Here is a 23483-nt window from a genome sequence, read left to right on the forward strand (position 1 = left end):
TAACCAAGCAAGTTGTTGTGAGGTTTATCAAGAATCATATCATATGTCGTTATGGTGTGCCAAGTAAGATCATTACTGATAATGGTTCGAACTTGAATAACAATATGGTGGAAGCTCTTTACAAAGACTTCAAGATTGCACACCATAATTCTTCTCCCTACAGACCTAAGATGAATGAGGTCGTTGAAGCTGCAAACAAGAACATCAAGAAGATCATTCAGAAGATAGTTGTAACGTATAAGGATTGACATGAGATGCTCCCATTTGCTTTGCACAGGTATCGTACATCCATCTGCACTTCAATAGGGGCAACCCTTTTATCTCTTGTTTATGGTATGGAAGCTATGCTCCTAGTAGAGGTTGAGCTCATGGAAGCCAAGTTGACCGAGGATGAATGGTGTCAGACCAGGTTTGACCATCTGAACTTGATAGAAGAGAAGAGATTGACTGCCATGTGCCATGGTCAGTTGTATCACCAGAGAATGAAGAAAGCTTTTGATAAGAAGGTTAGACCTCATGTGTTCAGAGAAGGTGACCTTGTGCTCAAGAAGATTCTATCTTTCAAACCAGATTCTAGGGGCAAATGGACTCCTAATTATGAAGGCCCATATGTTGTCAAGAGAGCCTTTTCAGGCGGTGATTTGATTCTTACAACTATGGATGGTGAAGAGTTCACTCGTCCTGTGAATGCATATGCAGTCAAGAAATACTTCGCCTAAAAACAAAAGAACAACTCGCTAAGTTGAAAACCCAAAAGGGCGACTTAGGCAAAAATGAGTGCCTCGGTGGATTGAAAACCCGAAAGGGCGATCCAGGCAAAAGTTAGATACATAAAATAGAAAGAGTTATCCTGATAAATTGAGTACCCCACCTTGGGGAAATTTATGCCAAAATTAGGGATTATGGCAAGTAATTGCATCCTGCTGATCTTCAGTTTTGAAGACTTTCTCGAGCACAACGGTCAAGTCTGATTCATCATCTCCAATAGAGTGGACAAAAGCACAGTGGATATTAAAAGTTGGTAGAAGGATTAGTGATCATTGTATTCAATGTAGCCCTTTTCCGTGTAAATTACCCCTACAAATACTACATATTAAACAATTTTTTTTTTGTAAAACCCCACTTCATTGTTTCTATTCTTTTTATCAAACCTACCATCTCCACTTTCTTCTTTCAAAATAAATGTGATACACCACTGCATTCACTTTGTTGGAGTTTGTGAAGAAAACAAGAAAAGCTAAAGGAATCCAATATTGTAGTACAAGAAAAGCTGTGCCGGGTAGGAGTAAAAAGATGCAATTGTACAAGTTGTTATCAATCATTGGCGTAAAGACTAGTTAAGTAGTTAACTAAAGTCAAGAAGATTCTATTCTAGGATGAGATTATTAGCCACAATTGCAGAGAGTGAGTGATTGTGTTCTCCTTCATAAGTAACTACCAACATAGATGGATCATCCAAAGCCCTTTCTACATGTTTGCGTGCTGGACATCCTTTAACACTGCTGCACTTGTAATAACCCCTGTAATAGTAGTAATATAACTTATCATTCATTACTATTCAATTCAAAATCAACTCAATTCATTGACACTGCATAATAATATGAGTTTTTCCAAATTTTACAGTCCTAAAATTGCAAGTAGAAGAAGTTGATAGTCTCTTTTAGTTCGAGATCTCTCGTTTAAATCACTTCACACATACATACCTCGTATTTGAGCGACTCTATACTCGTATCATCCAACCTTGATCTTCTAAACATACAACTCAGCTAAAAATAATTGATCCTTAAAGTAAGATGAACTCGATTAAAATTACAAGGTTGCTTAGTAATAATAATTACCTTGGATAAGGTGATCCTTTAATTGGTTTTTGACCATACTTTCTCCAAGAATAATCATCCGTTGGAATATCAGCCATCTTCAAGCTTATTGCAGCTACTCTCACCACTCTTCTCAACCTCATTTTTCTACAATAATAATCCAATATTAACAAATTAACTCAAAAAGAAGAACAACAAAACGAATTTTGAAGATAGCCATATACCTCTTCTTTGAACAATGACAGTTTCTACCACACTTGCCAGAACCAAAATTATCAGAGCCACACTTTCTCTTCAACGAACACGAAGAAACACAAGGCTTTCCCAACGAAGAAAAAACAGCATCACCAGTGAGAGAAGACATGAATGAATTAGCAGAAGAGTATGAGAAATCAATAATCCTGTTCTTCTCAACCGCTTCACTTGTGGGGACAAGAGGAGGAATCTGCTGCAGCGGAGTAGCTCGGTAGACTATAGTTTCAGAAGGTAAAGGCGCTCTTCTGAAACGAGCGTGACCGGTTCTTGTTCGGTTTCGACTCAGAAGGGAAATAACATTCTTAAACTTCGAAACAGCTACGTCAGCAATGGTTTCTACTGATTCCATGGAACTAGGCTTTGCGTTTGAAGAACATGATTGTGGTGGTGATAGTAACTTTATGAGCTTTTCTATGGTTTGTAAACCAGAAGCAGCTTCTTCAACTGCATCATTCTCTTGGAATTTGTTTGTTAAAGTGTGGTTACTGTAGTATTCCATCATGAGTTGAACGGTCATAGTACTAGTTAGAAAGGAGAAGAAAAAGAGAGATGAGAAGTAAATAAAGGGCGTTGATAAAGAGGATGGGTCATAGGGTACTTTTGGTCAAATGATTCCAAAGAAGAAAGAATAATGTGATAGTGGAAGGTTTGGTCCACTATGTGACTGTAGTGTCACGCTAGATTTCTCTCATATCTCTTATACTTCATTTATTGAATATTGAAAATAATAAAAATAATATTAAATAAAGGATAAAATTAAAAAAAATATATTAGAGATTGAAATAATGAATTATTTATTTTAAGATAGGTTTGAAATAGGTCATTTATGGTAGGACGGAGGGGTAATATGTTACTGTTCAAAGGAAGTTAAGATTGTAATATTAAAAAAGAGAAAAAGTAAATTTAGGTACTAGTACATATTTAAGGACAGACAGACTTTTAGGTACTAGTACATATTTAAGGACAGACAGATACTTAACAAACGTCTCCAACTATGGGTTCAAATCATGAGAGCCAGTTACTACAAGTATACACTCCAAGCTATGATGCCTCGATAATTTCAAAGCAATCTCTTCTAGCACTTTGCTAGAAAAAGCAACCTCCAACTATCAATTTGTATTTACATTTTAAAATTCTGATGTGTTTTTAAATGAACACAAGTTAATTTTTTATAACAAAATATTTAGTTTAAAAATGAAATTTAGAAGGTTTGGATTTATATCATAATTGATTATGTCATGATTATAATTGATTATGACCTAACAAAAATAGAAGATTTTTATTGGATCTAAAACATAAATAATCAAAAGACTTCCATAATCAATTATTAAGTGAGTTTACCTCACAATCGATTATAGGCCGAATTTCATTGAATAAAATCGAAAATCATTTATATTTTGATTAAAGATATTTTGACCCATTTTTAAAAAGAAGTTTTGAAAAGAGATGAAATTTGAAAAAGAGGTTTTGAAAAGAGATAGAAATTTGAAAAGAGATGAAATTTAAAAAAAAGGTTTTAGTGTGTGTATTTCTTTAGGAGAATTTATCGTGACACCCCCTCAGTTTGACTTTGCACCCCCATATCTCTATGCAATTATCATTTTAATCATGTAAAAGTTTTAAAAGACATTTCATAAAAGCATAGTTAGATTTTGAATTTTTTCAAAACCTCTAACGATTTTTCATACAAACTAACAAACATTTACAATTTATGTACAGTAAATATAAGTTTTTATCGTATTTTTTAATGTACACTAGACTTTTCATGCATTTTTATCGCATTTATGAAAATATCCGATAAAAATGCATATATTTTTATGGATTTATGGAAATATCCAATAAAAAATGCATACATTTTTCTAGATTTTTTGAAAAATCCAGTAAAAATGCATACATTTATCAGTGGTTTTAGAAATATCTGATAAAAATGTGTCATACCCCAAATTTGTCCGGGCATTTTAAAACTATCATACATTTGATTTTACTTTATTTTATATCATCTGCATAGCATAACATGCATTTCATCATGCATAATGCCTAAAATGTCGATCAAAATAAATTTACGGATCTACAGACAAACCAATTGAATTGATTCTCGAGTTTGCATAAAATTAGTAGGCGAAAAACTTAAAGATTGAGCTTGTAGACGCCAGTTTTATTAATCTATAATTCGCGTAGTTTAGTCTAACGTGCTTGTTTTATTTTTTTCAACTCCTTTTTCTGTCGCATTTTGACCAGCTTGAGCCTTATCAACCGAGCATTTTTACTTCAAAATTTGATCAAAACCTATTTGTTCTCTAGAAGTTAATTTCAGGATGATCATTTTAGTACATTCATTTTAATTTTTCGAGCATTTGTGCATGCATTTTTTTATTCATTTTGAGTCTTTTTATTTTTATTCTTTTGTCAAACTATTCATAAAAATTAATTAGAATTATCTAAATTTTAATTTTAATTTTATTGTGTTTATTTAGAAAGGTGTGAATTTTATTTGTTTAAATTGATTTAAGTTGATTTTAATTTCATAAAGCATCTAGAATGGGCATTGTGGGCGTTTTAAATTGATCAACAATTTGTGTTTATTTGTTTTCATCCTGGCCGTTGAATTTATGTTGATCAATGGTCCATACACTACTATCCTTGTCTAATTCCCTCATCCAATCAAAACCAAGAAAATAATTGAAATAATAAAAAAAATGGAAAGGATCACGCACATTTTGATAGCTTGCAAAATTTATTGGGTTCCCTCTCTCCCTCTCAACGCGTCATGTGTGAAGAGGAATATTAAAGAAAAAATAGTTTTTCCTTCTCCAAGGAGAAGCTTCCATGCGCACCACATGGAGGGCCTCTCCCTCATTGGTTGTTGATGAAAGAATGACCTCTCTTCATCCAATAACAAAAGGGACATGCATCGCATAACAGAAAAAAGGGGAAGGCGCATTTAAAGGGAGAGCTAACTATCCACATGGATTTTTACACATAACCAATAACCTTCAGTGAAAAAATCACAACACTTCAATAATAGTGCACTGCATGATCTCCTTCCTCTTTCCATCTCTTCACTCTTCTACTCCCAAAATATCTCTCACATAAACCTCTATTTTTTTAAAACTAAAACAAACAAACCAAGAGAAAAAAATACTCTTCTCTTACGTTGATTTTGATTCCTCTGCATTATCAAATAATTTTTTCTCTCTTCCCTACTGTAAACCCTTCCTTCTTATGAAATTATATGTTCATGTAGCCCACTTTACAAGTTTGTAACTTCTTCCTTAAGCCATCATTTTTCATGCTCAAAGGATGTACTTGTAGATGACGTTCCATACTTCAACTTTGTAGAAATAATGAATTAAAGATCTCAAAAGGATTTGAAGATATGAAGTGATGAAGATGGGATCTCAAAGTCGTAAAATTGTTCAACACTTGGAAAATTTTCCAAGTGTTTAGCAGTTAAGATTATCAAAGTTGATGACAAATTATCTCCATGATCCAAGCTGAATCTCTTCAATTGTCTAACATGAAAGTTGTAGAGGATGGGAAAATATTCCCAAAGAGCCTATTGGCATGAATTTATCACGCTTGAGCTAGGAGTTTCAAAGAAGGAAATTCACCATGTTAGGCCAAATTGAAAGTCCATTTTCATGTTCAAACCAAAGCCACACCTCAAGATCTTGCTTTGCAGCCTATGATACTTCTAAATCTCAGCATAATGAGTGTTTTACACAAACCATTGATGCATTACACAAGGGCTTGAACTATTATCCAAATAACATACTATTCATGGATCATTTTGCCATAAAGCTTCATTGTCATTTTCATAAAGATCATTTTTCTCAACCAATTTTGCTTGGAGCTTTTGTAAATAGATCTTGCTTTGATCTTACTCTATCTAAACATCAAAAGCAAAATCACTTTTGTACTTTTAACCATTTTTATAGATTTAATCCAAAGTCCACCAAACAATACCAATAACCACTGCACTAAATCTGAATTCATTTACTATAAAAGGAGGCCTCATTGCGGTTCTCCAACACACAAAAAACATCTACCTTCAAGCAAGAAAGAACATTGAATCATTCTTGCACTCTTTCCATATTTTCACTCAAGGAAGCTAGAGGGATCATTATTTCTCATCTGGAAGTGCTTTTTAAGGTGCAACTGACACACTCCGTTAGGTAAAAATCTCATTTTGAACTCCTTCATAAAAGCATCATTTTCACCCATTCTTGTTACCATTATGTTTGTTTTTAACATGAACTCCCTTATAAAAAGCTCATTTATTTTGTTTTTTAATTTTTAATTTTTATATTAAAAAATCCAAAAAAAACTTTATTATTTATTCCTTTTTATTTTTTCATTTAAGTATGCTTTGATTCAATTTTCCCCATGATTAATTTGCTTCCATTTTGATCCATATATGTTGAACAACTTGATTATACTTGGACTTAGACTTAATGATAACTTGTTTATTTGATTTGTGCTTGAAGTACATGGATGTTTATGGTTGATGACTTGCTTTGAAACCATAATGTTGAACCTTAGAGGCATGAACCCAAATGACTTCACCCTTGTATGAGTTGAACTTTTGTCATAAAATGGTACTTTGATGTACTTTAAACTTGCTCCTAAACATTGCTTTAGTCTTGATTCATGACATAGTTGTTTAAGGTTTAACATGCTTATATGCTCCTTATAGGTCCACTTTTAAAATTCTTCGACCATTGCTTTACATGTCTTGTGATTGATATCATGATATATCTTGTTTGATGTTTTGACTTGATGAACTTTGCAAGATTATTCTTGAGGCATTTTTTCTTGCATGCTTGTATGATCCATGTGTTATGAACTATTTTCTATGCCATGCCTTTTGCTCTATTCTTTATTGATGGCCTTGATTGGTGTCTTAAGATGTTTAAGCTTGATACATGGTAGTGATTTTGTTCATATATTTGCTTAATGCATATTGTTAATCCATGATATTTCTTTCATGATACTTGTGCTTATGTTTCAATCCAAGGAAAATAGATTATAATTGACTTATTGTCATTTTCATATTCATTGTGTGTGTTTGTAGCTTCCTTTATGCACCCTGTGCCCTTTATCCCCTTCTAAACCCTAGCCCAATCTTAGGATTTTTCAAACTTGAACTTATTTCATAAAAAAAACCTTGACTTTAGGTCATTGAATTTTCAAACTTTATTTCTTCATAAATGCTTAAAAAACACTTTAAGAATATCAAACTCTTTAGATAAGACTAAAAACACAAATGGCATTCAAAACTTTTGCCACTTGGCTTTTTAATTTAAAACCCTTTCTTAAAAGAGACTAGACATGAATCATATTTATAGTTGAGATATAAATCTCCCACACCATAGTAATGATTGAAATTGATGTTGATTTTTTCCACATGAAGGAGTTAGTGGCATACTTGTAGATTCTATATCCAAGTTGGAGCCCTTCCTTCATAATGATGCAAAGATCAATTTTCTCATATTTGTGGTGGTTTAGATGAGTACTCTCCTTAAGATGACAACTTTTCTCTTCTTCTAAAATCAACTAAACAAACCCTTTTATTATTTGTACCGCGAACTACGGGATTTTGATCCTTCATTGGTACGTATGCAGACTTTATGTCTTTTCAAATCAAAAAGCAATAAAACCCACTTCTCTTCTCATCTCCCTAATCTTTAGCAAACAAAAACAACCAACCATGAATATCTTAAGAGGTTCCTATATGATACAATAGATGATTAGGGTGTTAGTACCTTCCTTTTTCATAACAAAACCCTGAACCTTCAATCTCTTTATTGCATTGTTTCACATTGCATATTTATGGGTTATTTGATATTTTCCCCTTCCCTTTGATGAATTAAAGTTCGGTGGTGACATTTCATTTTTGAGAGTCAAGTTAACCTAATAGCTTGATCTCCGATTCTCATCACAACAGAAATGGCGACTTCACCGGGGATATCCCTAAGAGGGTAAAACCTATCTTGTATATATTTGTGTTATTATATTGTTTTCTATTGTTTGGGTTTCTTTTGGTGATTCGTATGTGGTGAGATATGTACTAGCCAATGGAAGTCGAGAAAGCTTGGGTGGAGTAATCCCGAACAAGCTGACTTGAGAATCCCCCAATCAGTGGAAGCTCCTTTGAGGGTAGTCTTTGTTAAACGAGTAATCGTGAAAGCATTTCTACTTTCAACCTAGGAGCCTGAGAAACTGAGGAATTTAATATCGCTTTATCCCACTCGGCCTTTTAACACGTAGTGCGATGGATATGAAGGTGTAAACCTGAAATAGTTGATACGTGATGCTACACTAGGACGAGGTTCTCTTGAGAATATTATTGATTCCCGAGTAATTGGTGTGCTAGTAATATCCAAAAGATGGATCAATGACTTTGGGAACCTTCTTAGAACCTTGTTCTACAGGTACAAAAACCTTAGTACATATCTTTTGGGATGGTTGAACCTATGACTCCATGCTCGTCACGTCAAACCTTTGAACCTCATATGTTTGTGTTCTTAATTGTGCATCCATACATTGATGCTTTCATTCATTATTTTTAACCAAGTTTTCAAGGAATTTAGAAACACTTGTTGCAAACATCACATGAACTTTTTTACCATGGATTTTGGAAGAAGAAGAACTCATAAGTACACTTTCAAGAGTCCTAAGCTAGAAGATCTAAGAGAACTAAGGGATTTGGTTGTTGATTCAATAGGTTTCAAGGATAGATGTGAGAGACTTTTGTCACTGTTGAAGACCAACATGACATATGGAATTCTTGCTTGTCATACCCCAAAAATTACCCATCATTTTTCCTAAAAAAAAAAAAAAAAAAAAAACGAAAAAAAAAAAAAAAAAAAAAAAAAAAAAAAAAAAAAAAAAAAAAAAAAAAAAAAAAAAAAAGAAAAAAAAAAGAGAAATTTTTTTTTAATTAATTAATTAATTAAATAATTAAAATAAATAAATAAATAAAATATAACAAATTATTTTGGACTTGGGTCTCCCTCATTCCAAGCCCATTACCCACGAAATTAGTCTATAAATACTGAAGTTTCAGTAGGGGGAGTTAGACTTGGAGTTTACACTGGGAGATTCACTGGAGAAAGAAGGAAGAGAAGCAAAACACTCTGAGGTTTCCTTGGAACAAAACCTTGAGGAAAAAGAAAGAGAGAGAACAGAGAAGGACGGATAGAAACTTTGGCATAGGAACCCTGCCTACCCGGAGAATTCAGAGTAAAGAAACCCTGAAGGCAGCCCATCTGCACCGAAGCCATCGCCGTCCAATTCCCGCTGCCTAACTTATTCCGATACTACAAGTGGTCAATCCCTTCAACCTTGAATTGGCAAGCAGGTTTGCGTATCTCTATTGTTTATACTTTCAATTGGCCATATCTACATATATAATGCATCATGATTAAATGTTGATATATAATTTGCTTTCGTATGGGAATTTAAATATGCCTGAATACCCTGAATGTTTGACCATGTTATTCCTGTGATAAAATGCCATAAAATTCAAAGTTCCTAACATGGGGCTGTTTTCAAATTCAAAATCCGTGGCCTTCGCTAGGCGAGGCAGAGGCGAACGAGACAGTACCTGATTCTTCTAGTCTGTTTTTTTTTATGTTTTTATCATAGCCATGCATTATTCATCCTATCCTATTTATTGTTGTGATATTTCTCCGGTGTAATCTTCGATTGCACCCTGATTTGGTGTTCTGACATGTTTCTTTTTTTGAGTTTCGTAAAGGTTCACATATCCCAGGAAAAGGTTATTGGCTAGGTATTCCACTTTATTTGTGGGATACCCTTGTGGAGTTTCACCCTAAATTAATTTTTAATGTATTAATTTCTAATGTATTAATTTTTTAATATATTATTTTTAATAATTTTAATGTGGAGTTTCATCCTAATTATATAATTAATTGTAAAACTTTGCCTTTGAATAAGTGATCTTGGACCTCTCTTTGTTGCCTTACGATTACGATATTACGGTCATGTCCCGCGAACGTGGGGATACCCTTAGCAAAGACCCTTCGGTTAAATCATCATAAAATAAATTATAGTCCCTCGGATGTTGCCTTCGAATATACAACTTTGTCCCTCGATGACCCTCTGATGTTGCCTACGGTTAAAAGATGATAGTCCCTTCGAATGCTAAGATATCCTCGTAACTGTTGCCTTCAATGACCTATCGATGACCCTACGATGACCCTTTTACATCCAAAGGATAAAACTACTTATTTCTCAATAATAAGGACAGTTTTACCCTCATAAGGATAGGAAATACTCATAAAGACCTTGGGTCGGTATAACTCTTAATTGCTGGCTCACAACCTAAAACATTTTTTCACACCTCACACCTTTCAAAATACCTTCAGAAAATCACCACTTGGTATACATTCATACTAGAATCATTACCAAGTTATATTTTTCTAAACAATTTTCAAAACTAAACGAGATAATCACTTTGTATACATTCATACAAGAATCATTACAAAGTTAAATTCTCTTTTCAAAACAATTTTTCTAAACAATTCACAAACACTTTTTTTTAGACAAAAATAATATAAGTGATCGAGCAATTAAGAGCCCATGGATAACCATGGATACAAAGGGTGCTAACACCTTCCCTTTGTATAATGTACCTCCCGAACCCAAAATCTAAATTAAGGTTTTTCCTGTTCTTTTCCACCTTTCCTTATTGGATAAAAGAAAAGTCGGTGGCGACTCTTGCTAACCGCGACATTGCGATTAAAACCACAAAAAAGTCCAGTTCACCGTATGACAGAACTGGCGACTCTGCTGGGGAGCCTAAATATTTAAAAAGAGAGGTTACCTTAAAAACAAGATCACTTATTCAATTTGTCTGATTTATTTTTAAGGGATTGCTTGGGTATGTTATGCTTGAGTGAAAGATCCTACACCCGAATCTAGTGTACCTTAGGTAAGTAGCAAGAGATCATCGCGACTGTCCGGCGTATACTGGAATGGTCAAAATGATGGCTACGGTTAATGTGGCACTTTGGATGTCCTGATGTTCCTCATGTTAGTTGAGGAAATATTTGGCATTCGCGTGGTGTCATAAAAGCATTAACCAGACCTTTAGAACCCTAATTGACTCATCCTGGCCATTAGAAAGTAGTGAGATAACTGGCTTCGGTTCCGACTGGAGTTGGTTGAGACTCGATACTACACTCTTTGAGATTGGACTTTAGGGAAGCTTCGGTCAACCACTTGGTGTTGCACTGAAGTGGACTTAAGGAAAGGTCAATGATTTGAGATCCTTCTAGAACCCGGTTACTATTCTAAGACAGGTTGAACCAACCAAACTTCAGTGGGGAGGGTATTTACCTATGGAACTCACGCAAGCCTTAAAACCTAGGAATGATTGTTGTGTGACTTGCTTGTGCTTGTTATTTATCTAACAACATGACATCATAACAACATAACATCATAACATCATGGCATTGTACTAACCATTTCAAGGATTTAGGGATTTAACTCTGCTAAAAAAAAAACAGAAAAAACAAAAACAAAAGCAAAAACAAAAGAGAAAAGAAAAAAAAAGCTCTTTTTGTTAGTTTATGCAAAGTTAAATCCCGAAAGTCCTTGAAAACATTTCATACATTGCATTGCATCGCATAACAGGTATTCTAAAGGATCAGTGTTCTCACGATTTTCCTATCAAACAGATTCCAGCAGATTCAAACAGATTGAACAATGGCTCTCGAACAAACTGTCAAAGATCTCCAGGCCCAGAATGCTCAATTCCAGGAAATGATGCTGAGCTTATCTAAGGGGCAGGAAGAACTGAAAGCTCTTTTGATGGAGAAGAAGAAGGACCAGAAACCTGTGGGTTACATCAACCCGGGGAGAAGGCTTAAGGGACAGGTTACAGGAGTCAAGATTAGAATTCCGAAGGATTCAGAAGAAGAGACCGAGAATGATTCGGAAGATGAGAATCCTAATCTCGTCAATTCTGAGGACGACGATGAAGATTATGAACATGAACAGTACTCTCCGAAGGATGATAAGTACAAGTTGCTGGAAGAACGTATGCTAGCTATGGAGGGGCAGAAAGTGCCCGGTCTGGATTTCGAAAACTTGGGTCTGGTCTCTGATGTGGTCATTCCCCGCAAATTCAAGGTTCCCATTTTCACTAAGTATGATGGTGCCTCTTGTCCTCAGATGCATCTAAGGGCTTATGTGAGAAAGATTCAGCCGCACACTACTGATAAGAAACTGTGGATCCATTTCTTCCAAGAGAGTCTGTCTGGCACACAGTTAGAGTGGTATTATCAGCTTGAGAGCTCTAACATCCGCACATGGACTGATTTAGCAACAGCTTTCTACAAGCACTACCAGTATAATTCTGAGTTAGCGCCTACTCGGCTACAGCTACAAAATATGACTATGGGCTCTAAAGAAAGTTTCAAAGAATATGCTCAAAAGTGGAGAGATTTGGCTGGCAGAGTCAAACCCCCTATGACTGATCGAGAGTTAGTGGACATGTTCATGGGTACACTGACTGGCCCATTCTACAGCCATCTACTGGGAAGTTCCTCGTCAGGTTTCACTGAACTTATCTTGACAGGTGAACGGGTTGAAAGCGGCATTCGAAGTGGAAAGATACAGGCAGCTACTTCTGCAAGCACCAAAAAGTCCTATCAGGGAAAGAGTGAATCAAATGCTGTGTACAGTGAGAGGAAGCATAACAAGAAGAATCGTGACCATACTGTTGGGGCAGTTACAATTGCCGCACCGCCATCTCAGAACTTCCAACACAGACAAGACAGGTCGAGAAGACAGTTTACCAAGATCAATATGACTTTAACCCAAGCACTGCAGAGTATGTTAAAGGCCAATTTGATTACCCTCAGAGGCCCTCCTGCAAATCCCAACACTACTTCTCCTCGTTATAATCCCAACGCCAGGTGTGCCTATCACTCCGATAGCCCCGGGCATGATACGAATGATTGCTGGTTGTTGAAGAACAAGATTCAGGATATGATCGACGCTGGAGAAATTGAATTTGATCCTCCGGCGACCCCCAATGTCATCACAGCACCTATGCCTAATCATGACCAGAATGTTAATGTTGTGGACGACAATTCTCACGTTACTGACGTTGCTGATTTAGCATCTCCTCTCCTGATCGTTAAGAAGAATTTATTGCAAGCTGGTTTATTTCCAGGTTGTGCTGAAGATTGCGATCTCTGTGTACTCCGACCCAATGATTGTTTGAAGTTGAAGAACGGCATTCAACGGCTGATGGATGATCGTACAATTCTATTTGAAAGGGTTCCTAAGGTGGACAACTCTATTGAAGAGGTATCTGTGATTGCTAGGTCCAAAGCTCCAATGAAGATTACCGCTACTAAGTGCCTGTGAAGATTACCGCTGAGCCCAAAGTGGCTCCCCTGATTATTACCGCACCTGGCCCCGTGCCATATTCCTCCAGCAAAGCTATTCCGTGGAACTATGGAGGCGACGTTTACATCCATGGCATAAAGCAGGTTGGTAGTTCTGCTAATCCTAATGATATTGTGGGGACTAGTAAAGTTACTCGAAGTGGAAGGATCTACTCCCCAGAAATCTCACCTCCCGCTCCCGAAATTCGAGGAAAAAGACCAGTCAATCCTCCTCAGTCAGAGACATCGGTCGAAGTTACTTCTGAAGATGTTGCCAAACAGGAAATGGAAGAGATGCTGAAAATCATCCGTAAGAGCGATTTTGATGTAGTGGAACAATTGGGGCATACTCCGTCTAAAATCTCAATGTTGTCCTTGTTATTATCCTCTGAATCCCATGCCAATGCATTGATGAAATTCTTGAAGACCGCTCATGTGCCTCAAGAAACATCCGTCGATCAATTCGAACATTATGTTGCTAATTTGACTGTTGACAATGGCCTAGGTTTTTCCGATGCTGACCTGACGCCAGCAGGAAAGAATCACAATAAAGCTCTGCATATCTCCATCGAGTGTGAGGGGATCACCCTGGCTCACGTGTTGATCGACAACGGCTCTTCCTTGAATGTGCTCCCGAAAGCTGTACTCGATAAATTTGACTACAAAGGCATTGAACTGAAACCTAGTGATGTTGTGGTGCGTGCTTACGATGGTGCGAAGAGTGTTGTCTATGGTGAAGTGGTTCTCCCTATCAAGATAGGACCTCAAGTCTTCAACACTACCTTTCACGTGATGGACATTTGTCCCGCCTACTCCTGCTTGTTGGGGCGCCCTTGGATCCATGGGGCAGGTGCGGTAGCTTCGTCGCTTCATCAAAAGCTGAAGTATCCAATAGCAGGCATGGTTGTCACTGTATGTGGAGAAGAAGAGTATATTGTCAGTAGTGTGCAAGCCTTCAAATACGTCGAGATGGATGGTGAATTCTTTGAGACTCCTTCTCAGTCATTTGAAGTGGTTCCTCCACCCAGTCCTGTCCTTAAGCCAACTCCCCTTGTGCCCAAGGTTGTTCGTGCTCCCCCTGTCATGATCTCTCTGAAAGATGCTCAAGCCGCGATTGAAAATGGTGATCGTGCTGGTTGGGGTCAACTGATCAATGTACCGTACAAGTCTGATAAAGCTGGCCTGGGGTTTAACTCTGGAAAGATAGTCAAAAATCAGATTAATGCTATGGAAGATGCTGATAGTGATTGCGACTTGGATAGCTGGATTTTCCCAACAATTGGTGACGGACTCAACAATTGGAAGACTGAAGACATTATCCCGATTTCCTTTAGTCAGGAGTAATTGTTATTGTTTATTCTAGAATTGCAAATTTTAATTTTCTTTTACAATCAAACTTCTTAAAGCATTGTGTCTATGCCCGAGGCACAATGGCTAATTTGTTAGGGGTTTGTCATTTTCATAAGCATATTCATATTCAATAGATCAATGGACTTTTTGCATTCAAATATTGCGCTCTTTATCTTTCCTGTCATTTTTCAAACAAGCTATGTTTCTTGCACACACTCACGTAACAATTTGCCGATCCATATCCACTCTGGATCCTGTTGGTAATGACTCTGCTACTGTTCATTATGACTTTGAAAATCCGATCTACCAAGCCGAGGATGGAAGCGAGGAAGATTGTGAAGTCCCTGGAGAACTTGCCCGACTACTGCGAAAAGAAAAGACTATACAGCCGCATGAGGAATCAATTGAAATTGTAAATCTGGGTACTGAAATAAACAAGAAAGAAGTCAGAGGTTTCTTGGGGCACTCGAATTACATTGCCCGATTCATTCCACACTTGACTGCTACCTGCAAACCCATCTTCAAATTACTGAGACAAAATCAAGAGATGGTATGGAATGATGAATGCCAAGAAGCTTATGACAAAATCAGGAAATATCGCCAAGAACCTCCAGTTCCGATGCCACCAGTTGAAGGAAGACCTTTAATTACGTATTTGACCGTGTTAGAAAATTCAATGAGGTGTGTTGGGGCAACATGACGAGTCTGGTCGAAAAGAGCATGCCATATACTGCCTTAGCAAAAGGTACCGACTGTGAAACAAGATACTCACAGCCCGAGAAAGCTTGCTGTGCTTTGGCCTGGGCTGCTCGCCGACTAAGACAGTATATGTTGAATCATACCACCTTATTGACTTCTAAGATGGATTCTATCAAATACCTATTTGAGAAACCTGCTGTCTCCTGAAAGAGTTATCACTGACAATGGTACTAATTTGAACAACAAGATGATTACTGAACTCTGCACGCAGTTCAAAATAAAACACCATAACTCTTCTCCGTACCGGCCAAAGATGAACGGCGCCGTGGGGACTGCTAACAATATCAAGAAGGTCATGCAAGAAATGACAGTAACATACAAAGACTGGCATGAGATGTTACCCTTTACTCTTTACGGTTATCGCACTTCAGTGCGCACTACGACAGGGGCAACTCCGTTCTCTTTAGTCTATGGAATGGAAGCCATCTTACTAGTGGAAGTTCAGATTCCCTCTCTAAGAATCATGAAAGAGGCGGGCTTAGATGAAGATGAATGGATTCAGACTCGACTCGATCAGATAAATCTGATTGATGAGAAGAGACTTGCGGCTGTTTGTCATGGGCAGATATATCAGAAATGCATGACCCAGGCATTTAACAAAAGAGTTAAGAGACAGGTGTACCAACTTGGCGACTTGGTGATCAAGCGTATCATTCTACCACAAGGTGATCCCAGAGGCAAATGGACTCCCACATACGAAGGGCCATTTGTGGTTAAGAAGGTATTCTCTGGTGAAGCCATGATACTCGCTACTATGGATGGTGAAGACTTCCCACATCCCGTGAACGCGGACATAGTTAAAAAATACTACGCATAAAAGAGACCCGCTAGATCGACGTATCTAGGCAAAAGTAAGGGCATCCCGGCGAACCAAAAGGGTTCGGGCAAAAATTAGGGATATATAAAAAAAATGTACACCCGGCAAGTCGAAAACCTGAAAAGGCGGCTTGGGCAAAAAAGGGTATCCTGGTGGACTGAAAACCTGAAAAGGCGGTCCAGGCAAAAATTAGGGATTAAAGCGTATGACTATGTCCCGTTCTCAGTCAACTTTCATCCAAGTTCGAGGGACTGACCAAGCCAATCACTTCTATCCGACAGCAAGGGATGAGATGCTCGAAGACATAATGACAGTAGTAGGCTTAAAATCAATAGGACTTCTTCCACATAGCTTTCTCTTTGTTTTCGACAATTTCCTCTTACTAGGATTTCTGTCTCCTTGTACACAAATTGCCTGTTTATAGGCCTCCTTTCAAAATCAATACAACCCTCTTTCAAAAAAAGATGCTTTTGTTTTTACTTTTCTGTTTTGGTTGCGTAAATGTCCATTGATTTAATTTGAATTAATATATGCATTTGAATATGACCAATGTTTACCAAAATACATGCATAGAATAGCAATAGCAATTACTACAAGACTTCAGGATCGAGGATAAGGTCTAACCATGCTTCCAATGAATCCGCTACCAATTCTCTTCCCCAGCAAGCCTATTTTTCCCAGAAGAAATTGGCAGTATTCCCCGGCACAGCCAGTTACTCCCCAACAGAGGTCGGCGTCACCAGACAGATTGATCATCTCATCCATCCCCAGCCAGGCTCTGTTGAATATTTCCACCATCAGACAGAAATCAAGCATCCCCAGCCGAGAAAGGGTCATCGACACAAATGTCTCAAATCAGTAGATGGGGATTTATTTTCCCCAGTAGAGTCCCCAAGCAGAACTTCTCATACGCATAACTCATTCATTACATCCTTTCACAGCATACGCATGCATACAACATTCACATTTATTTTAGCATAACACGAAACATCTCATGCATCATGACATAGCATGAAGCTAACTTTTTCTTTGCAGGTTAATTATCCTCCTGATATAGTCAAAGTAGAAGGTTCATTCAGACAGACACCTTTATCAATCACATTCAAGATTCAGATACATATTTCAAATACAGTTCATGGGAACATTCATTCTGACAACACTTCGATATCCTCCTAACGATGGCATCTCTAAGCCCATCCCAGACATTTATTGCAAGTACAACATATACAGGTTATCAGATACAGCCTAACGTACGGTTCATTCTGATTCAGCCCAACATATGACTTCTTCAGCAACTCCAATGCGGTCTAACGTACGACCCATTTGGACCTTCAAATCCTCAGATGCTGCCTAGCGTACGGTACATTCAGGGGTGTAGTCTAGCGTACGACTACTTTCTTTTTCAGATGCAGCCTAACGGACGGCTCATTCTACAACTCGGATACGATCTAACGTACGATCCATTCTGAACTTCAACAACCCCAACGCGGTCTAACGTACGACCCGTTTGGATCTTACAACCCTCAGATGCTACCTAACGTACGGTACATTTCTGAAGTGTAGTCTGGCGTACGACTACCGCTTTCATCATCAGATGCGGCCTAACAGACGACTCATTCTGCGACGGTCTAACGTACGACCCGTTCGGATGTCCATCCCCTCAGATGCTACCTAACATACGGTACATTTCTGAAGTGTAGTCTAACGTACGACTACCCCTTCATCATCAGATCCTACCTAACATACGGTACATTTCTGAAGTGTAGTCTAACGTACGACTACCCCTTTCATCATCAGATCCTACCTAACATACGGTACATTTCTGAAGTGTAGTCTAACGTACGACTACCCCTTTCGTCATCAGATTCAGCCTAACGTACGACTCATTCTGCAACTCAGATACGATCTAGCGTATGGTCCATTCTGATCCTTTATCCCCAACAGCATATGACACACTCCGACTCCCCAGCGAAGTCGGCAGCCTAATGGATGACTCATTATACGGTCTAACGTACGACCCAGTGTGGCACCCATGTCTTCAAATTGGCCTAATATACGGCGCGATCTGAAGCTTTCGTCATCAAACCTCCCGGATGGCATCTTTAAGCCCATCTCCATCAAGACCAACTGTCGATTCTCAAGTGCAAATTTTTGGGGCATTCTAGTGTTCAATAATCTTCCACCTCCAGACCACGAATGGCATACACGCCATCCTAACTCTCTCGGTTCAAGAATATTGAACAGGGGCAGCTGTCATACCCCAAAAATTACCCATCATTTTTCCTAAAAAAAAAAAAAAAAAAAAAAAAAAAAAAAAAAAAAAAAAAAAAAAAAAAAAAAAAAAAGAGAATTTTTTTTTTAATTAATTAATTAATTAATTAAATAATTAAAATAAATAAATAAATAAAATATAACAAATTATTTTGGACTTGGGTCTCCCTCATTCCAAGCCCATTACCCACGAAATTAGTCTATAAATACTGAAGTTTCAGTAGGGGAGTTAGACTTGGAGTTTACACTGGGAGATTCACTGGAGAAAGAAGGAAGAGAAGCAAAACACTCTGAGGTTTCCTTGGAACAAAACCTTGAGGAAAAAGAAAGAGAGAGAACAGAGAAGGACGGATAGAAACTTTGGCATAGGAACCCTGCCTACCCGGAGAATTCAGAGTAAAGAAACCCTGAAGGCAGCCCATCTGCACCGAAGCCATCGCCGTCCAATTCCCGCTGCCTAACTTATTCCGATACTACAAGTGGTCAATCCCTTCAACCTTGAATTGGCAAACAGGTTTGCGTATCTCTATTGTTTATACTTTCAATTGGCCATATCTACATATATAATGCATCATGATTAAATGTTGATATATAATTTGCTTTCGTATGGGAATTTAAATATGCCTGAATACCCTGAATGTTTGACCATGTTATTCCTGTGATAAAATGCCATAAAATTCAAAGTTCCTAACATGGGGCTGTTTTCAAATTCAAAATCCGTGGCCTTCGCTAGGCGAGGCAGAGGCGAACGAGACAGTACCTGATTCTTCTAGTCTGTTTTTTTTTATGTTTTTATCATAGCCATGCATTATTCATCCTATCCTATTTATTGTTGTGATATTTCTCCGGTGTAATCTTCGATTGCACCCTGATTTGGTGTTCTGACATGTTTCTTTTTTTGAGTTTCGTAAAGGTTCACATATCCCAGGAAAAGGTTATTGGCTAGGTATTCCACTTTATTTGTGGGATACCCTTGTGGAGTTTCACCCTAAATTAATTTTTAATGTATTAATTTCTAATGTATTAATTTTTTAATATATTATTTTTAATAATTTTAATGTGGAGTTTCATCCTAATTATATAATTAATTGTAAAACTTTGCCTTTGAATAAGTGATCTTGGACCTCTCTTTGTTGCCTTACGATTACGATATTACGGTCATGTCCCGCGAACGTGGGGATACCCTTAGCAAAGACCCTTCGGTTAAATCATCATAAAATAAATTATAGTCCCTCGGATGTTGCCTTCGAATATACAACTTTGTCCCTCGATGACCCTCCGATGTTGCCTACGGTTAAAAGATGATAGTCCCTTCGAATGCTAAGGTATCCTCGTAACTGTTGCCTTCAATGACCAATCGATGACCCTACGATGACCCTTTTACATCCAAAGGATAAAACTACTTATTTCTCAATAATAAGGACAGTTTTACCCTCATAAGGATAGGAAATACTCATAAAGACCTTGGGTCGGTATAACTCTTAATTGCTGGCTCACAACCTAAAACATTTTTTCACACCTCACACCTTTCAAAATACCTTCAGAAAATCACCACTTGGTATACATTCATACTAGAATCATTACCGAGTTATATTTTTCTAAACAATTTTCAAAACTAAACGAGATAATCACTTTGTATACATTCATACAAGAATCATTACAAAGTTAAATTCTCTTTTCAAAACAATTTTCTAAACAATTCACAAACACTTTTTTTTTAGACAAAAATAATATAAGTGATCGAGCAATTAAGAGCCCATGGATAACCATGGATACAAAGGGTGCTAACACCTTCCCTTTGTATAATGTACCTCCCGAACCCAAAATCTAAATTAAGGTTTTTCCTGTTCTTTTCCACCTTTCCTTATTGGATAAAAGAAAAGTCGGTGGCGACTCTTGCTAACCGCGACATTGCGATTAAAACCACAAAAAAGTCCAGTTCACCGTATGACAGAACTGGCGACTCTGCTGGGGAGCCTAAATTTTAAAAAGAGAGGTTACCTTAAAAACAAGATCACTTATTCAATTTGTCTGATTTATTTTTAAGGGATTGCTTGGGTATGTTATGCTTGAGTGAAAGATCCTACACCCGAATCTAGTGTACCTTAGGTAAGTAGCAAGAGATCATCGCGACTGTCCGGCGTATACTGGAATGGTCAAAATGATGGCTACGGTTAATGTGGCACTTTGGATGTCCTGATGTTCCTCATGTTAGTTGAGGAAATATTTGGCATTCGCGTGGTGTCATAAAAGCATTAACCAGACCTTTAGAACCCTAATTGACTCATCCTGGCCATTAGAAAGTAGTGAGATAACTGGCTTCGGTTCCGACTGGAGTTGGTTGAGACTCGATACTACACTCTTTGAGATTGGACTTTAGGGAAGCTTCGGTCAACCACTTGGTGTTGCACTGAAGTGGACTTAAGGAAAGGTCAATGATTTGAGATCCTTCTAGAACCCGGTTACTATTCTAAGACAGGTTGAACCAACCAAACTTCAGTGGGGAGGGTATTTACCTATGGAACTCACGCAAGCCTTAAAACCTAGGAATGATTGTTGTGTGACTTGCTTGTGCTTGTTATTTATCTAACAACATGACATCATAACAACATAACATCATAACATCATGGCATTGTACTAACCATTTCAAGGATTTAGGGATTTAACTCTGCTAAAAAAAAAACAGAAAAACAAAAACAAAAGCAAAAACAAAAGAGAAAAGAAAAAAAAAGCTCTTTTTGTTAGTTTATGCAAAGTTAAATCCCGAAAGTCCTTGAAAACATTTCATACATTGCATTGCATCGCATAACAGGTATTCTAAAGGATCAGTGTTCTCACGATTTTCCTATCAAACAGATTCCAGCAGATTCAAACAGATTGAACAATGGCTCTCGAACAAACTGTCAAAGATCTCCAGGCCCAGAATGCTCAATTCCAGGAAATGATGCTGAGCTTATCTAAGGGGCAGGAAGAACTGAAAGCTCTTTTGATGGAGAAGAAGAAGGACCAGAAACCTGTGGGTTACATCAACCCGGGGAGAAGGCTTAAGGGACAGGTTACAGGAGTCAAGATTAGAATTCCGAAGGATTCAGAAGAAGAGACCGAGAATGATTCGGAAGATGAGAATCCTAATCTCGTCAATTCTGAGGACGACGATGAAGATTATGAACATGAACAGTACTCTCCGAAGGATGATAAGTACAAGTTGCTGGAAGAACGTATGCTAGCTATGGAGGGGCAGAAAGTGCCCGGTCTGGATTTCGAAAACTTGGGTCTGGTCTCTGATGTGGTCATTCCCCGCAAATTCAAGGTTCCCATTTTCACTAAGTATGATGGTGCCTCTTGTCCTCAGATGCATCTAAGGGCTTATGTGAGAAAGATTCAGCCGCACACTACTGATAAGAAACTGTGGATCCATTTCTTCCAAGAGAGTCTGTCTGGCACACAGTTAGAGTGGTATTATCAGCTTGAGAGCTCTAACATCCGCACATGGACTGATTTAGCAACAGCTTTCTACAAGCACTACCAGTATAATTCTGAGTTAGCGCCTACTCGGCTACAGCTACAAATATGACTATGGGCTCTAAAGAAAGTTTCAAAGAATATGCTCAAAAGTGGAGAGATTTGGCTGGCAGAGTCAAACCCCCTATGACTGATCGAGAGTTAGTGGACATGTTCATGGGTACACTGACTGGCCCATTCTACAGCCATCTACTGGGAAGTTCCTCGTCAGGTTTCACTGAACTTATCTTGACAGGTGAACGGGTTGAAAGCGGCATTCGAAGTGGAAAGATACAGGCAGCTACTTCTGCAAGCACCAAAAGTCCTATCAGGGAAAGAGTGAATCAAATGCTGTGTACAGTGAGAGGAAGCATAACAAGAAGAATCGTGACCATACTGTTGGGGCAGTTACAATTGCCGCACCGCCATCTCAGAACTTCCAACACAGACAAGACAGGTCGAGAAGACAGTTTACCAAGATCAATATGACTTTAACCCAAGCACTGCAGAGTATGTTAAAGGCCAATTTGATTACCCTCAGAGGCCCTCCTGCAAATCCCAACACTACTTCTCCTCGTTATAATCCCAACGCCAGGTGTGCCTATCACTCCGATAGCCCCGGGCATGATACGAATGATTGCTGGTTGTTGAAGAACAAGATTCAGGATATGATCGACGCTGGAGAAATTGAATTTGATCCTCCGGCGACCCCCAATGTCATCACAGCACCTATGCCTAATCATGACCAGAATGTTAATGTTGTGGACGACAATTCTCACGTTACTGACGTTGCTGATTTAGCATCTCCTCTCCTGATCGTTAAGAAGAATTTATTGCAAGCTGGTTTATTTCCAGGTTGTGCTGAAGATTGCGATCTCTGTGTACTCCGACCCAATGATTGTTTGAAGTTGAAGAACGGCATTCAACGGCTGATGGATGATCGTACAATTCTATTTGAAAGGGTTCCTAAGGTGGACAACTCTATTGAAGAGGTATCTGTGATTGCTAGGTCCAAAGCTCCATGAAGATTACCGCTACTAAAGTGCCTGTGAAGATTACCGCTGAGCAGCCAAAGTGGCTCCCCTGATTATTACCGCACCTGGCCCCGTGCCATATTCCTCCAGCAAAGCTATTCCGTGGAACTATGGAGGCGACGTTTACATCCATGGCATAAAGCAGGTTGGTATTCTGCTAATCCTAATGATATTGTGGGGACTAGTAAAGTTACTCGAAGTGGAAGGATCTACTCCCCAGAAATCTCACCTCCCGCTCCCGAAATTCGAGGAA

The 23483-nt window shown here is 38.1% G+C and overlaps 1 protein-coding gene across 1 annotated transcript; it reads right to left on the minus strand.

The window, feature by feature from the left end:
- Nucleotides 1–1215: 1215 nt before the first annotated feature.
- Nucleotides 1216–2700, minus strand: LOC127120421 (probable WRKY transcription factor 15). Its single transcript, XM_051050848.1, has 3 exons — nt 2042–2700; nt 1839–1964; nt 1216–1520 (listed from the first exon to the last, which is right to left on the minus strand). The coding sequence occupies exons 1-3, from the start codon at nt 2587–2589 to the stop codon at nt 1367–1369; spliced, it is 828 nt and encodes a 275-aa protein (XP_050906805.1). The 5' UTR covers nt 2590–2700; the 3' UTR covers nt 1216–1366.
- Nucleotides 2701–23483: the final 20783 nt, after the last annotated feature.

Source organism: Lathyrus oleraceus, chromosome 2 (assembly GCF_024323335.1).
Source record: "Lathyrus oleraceus cultivar Zhongwan6 chromosome 2, CAAS_Psat_ZW6_1.0, whole genome shotgun sequence".
In the NCBI taxonomy this organism is placed as follows: Eukaryota; Viridiplantae; Streptophyta; class Magnoliopsida; order Fabales; family Fabaceae; genus Lathyrus; species Lathyrus oleraceus.

What these genes read in the sequence shown, in the direction of transcription:
- LOC127120421 (XM_051050848.1), bottom strand. Translation starts at nt 2,589, where the DNA reads ATGACCGTTCAACTCATGATGGAATACTACAGTAACCACACTTTAACA. An exon ending in TGTCATTGTTCAAAGAAGAG is followed by an intron (nt 1,965 to 2,041) that starts GTATATGGCTAT and finishes TTATTATTGTAG; the next exon opens with AAAAATGAGGTTGAGAAGAG. An exon ending in AAAGGATCACCTTATCCAAG is followed by an intron (nt 1,521 to 1,838) that starts GTAATTATTATT and finishes CTACTATTACAG; the next exon opens with GGGTTATTACAAGTGCAGCA.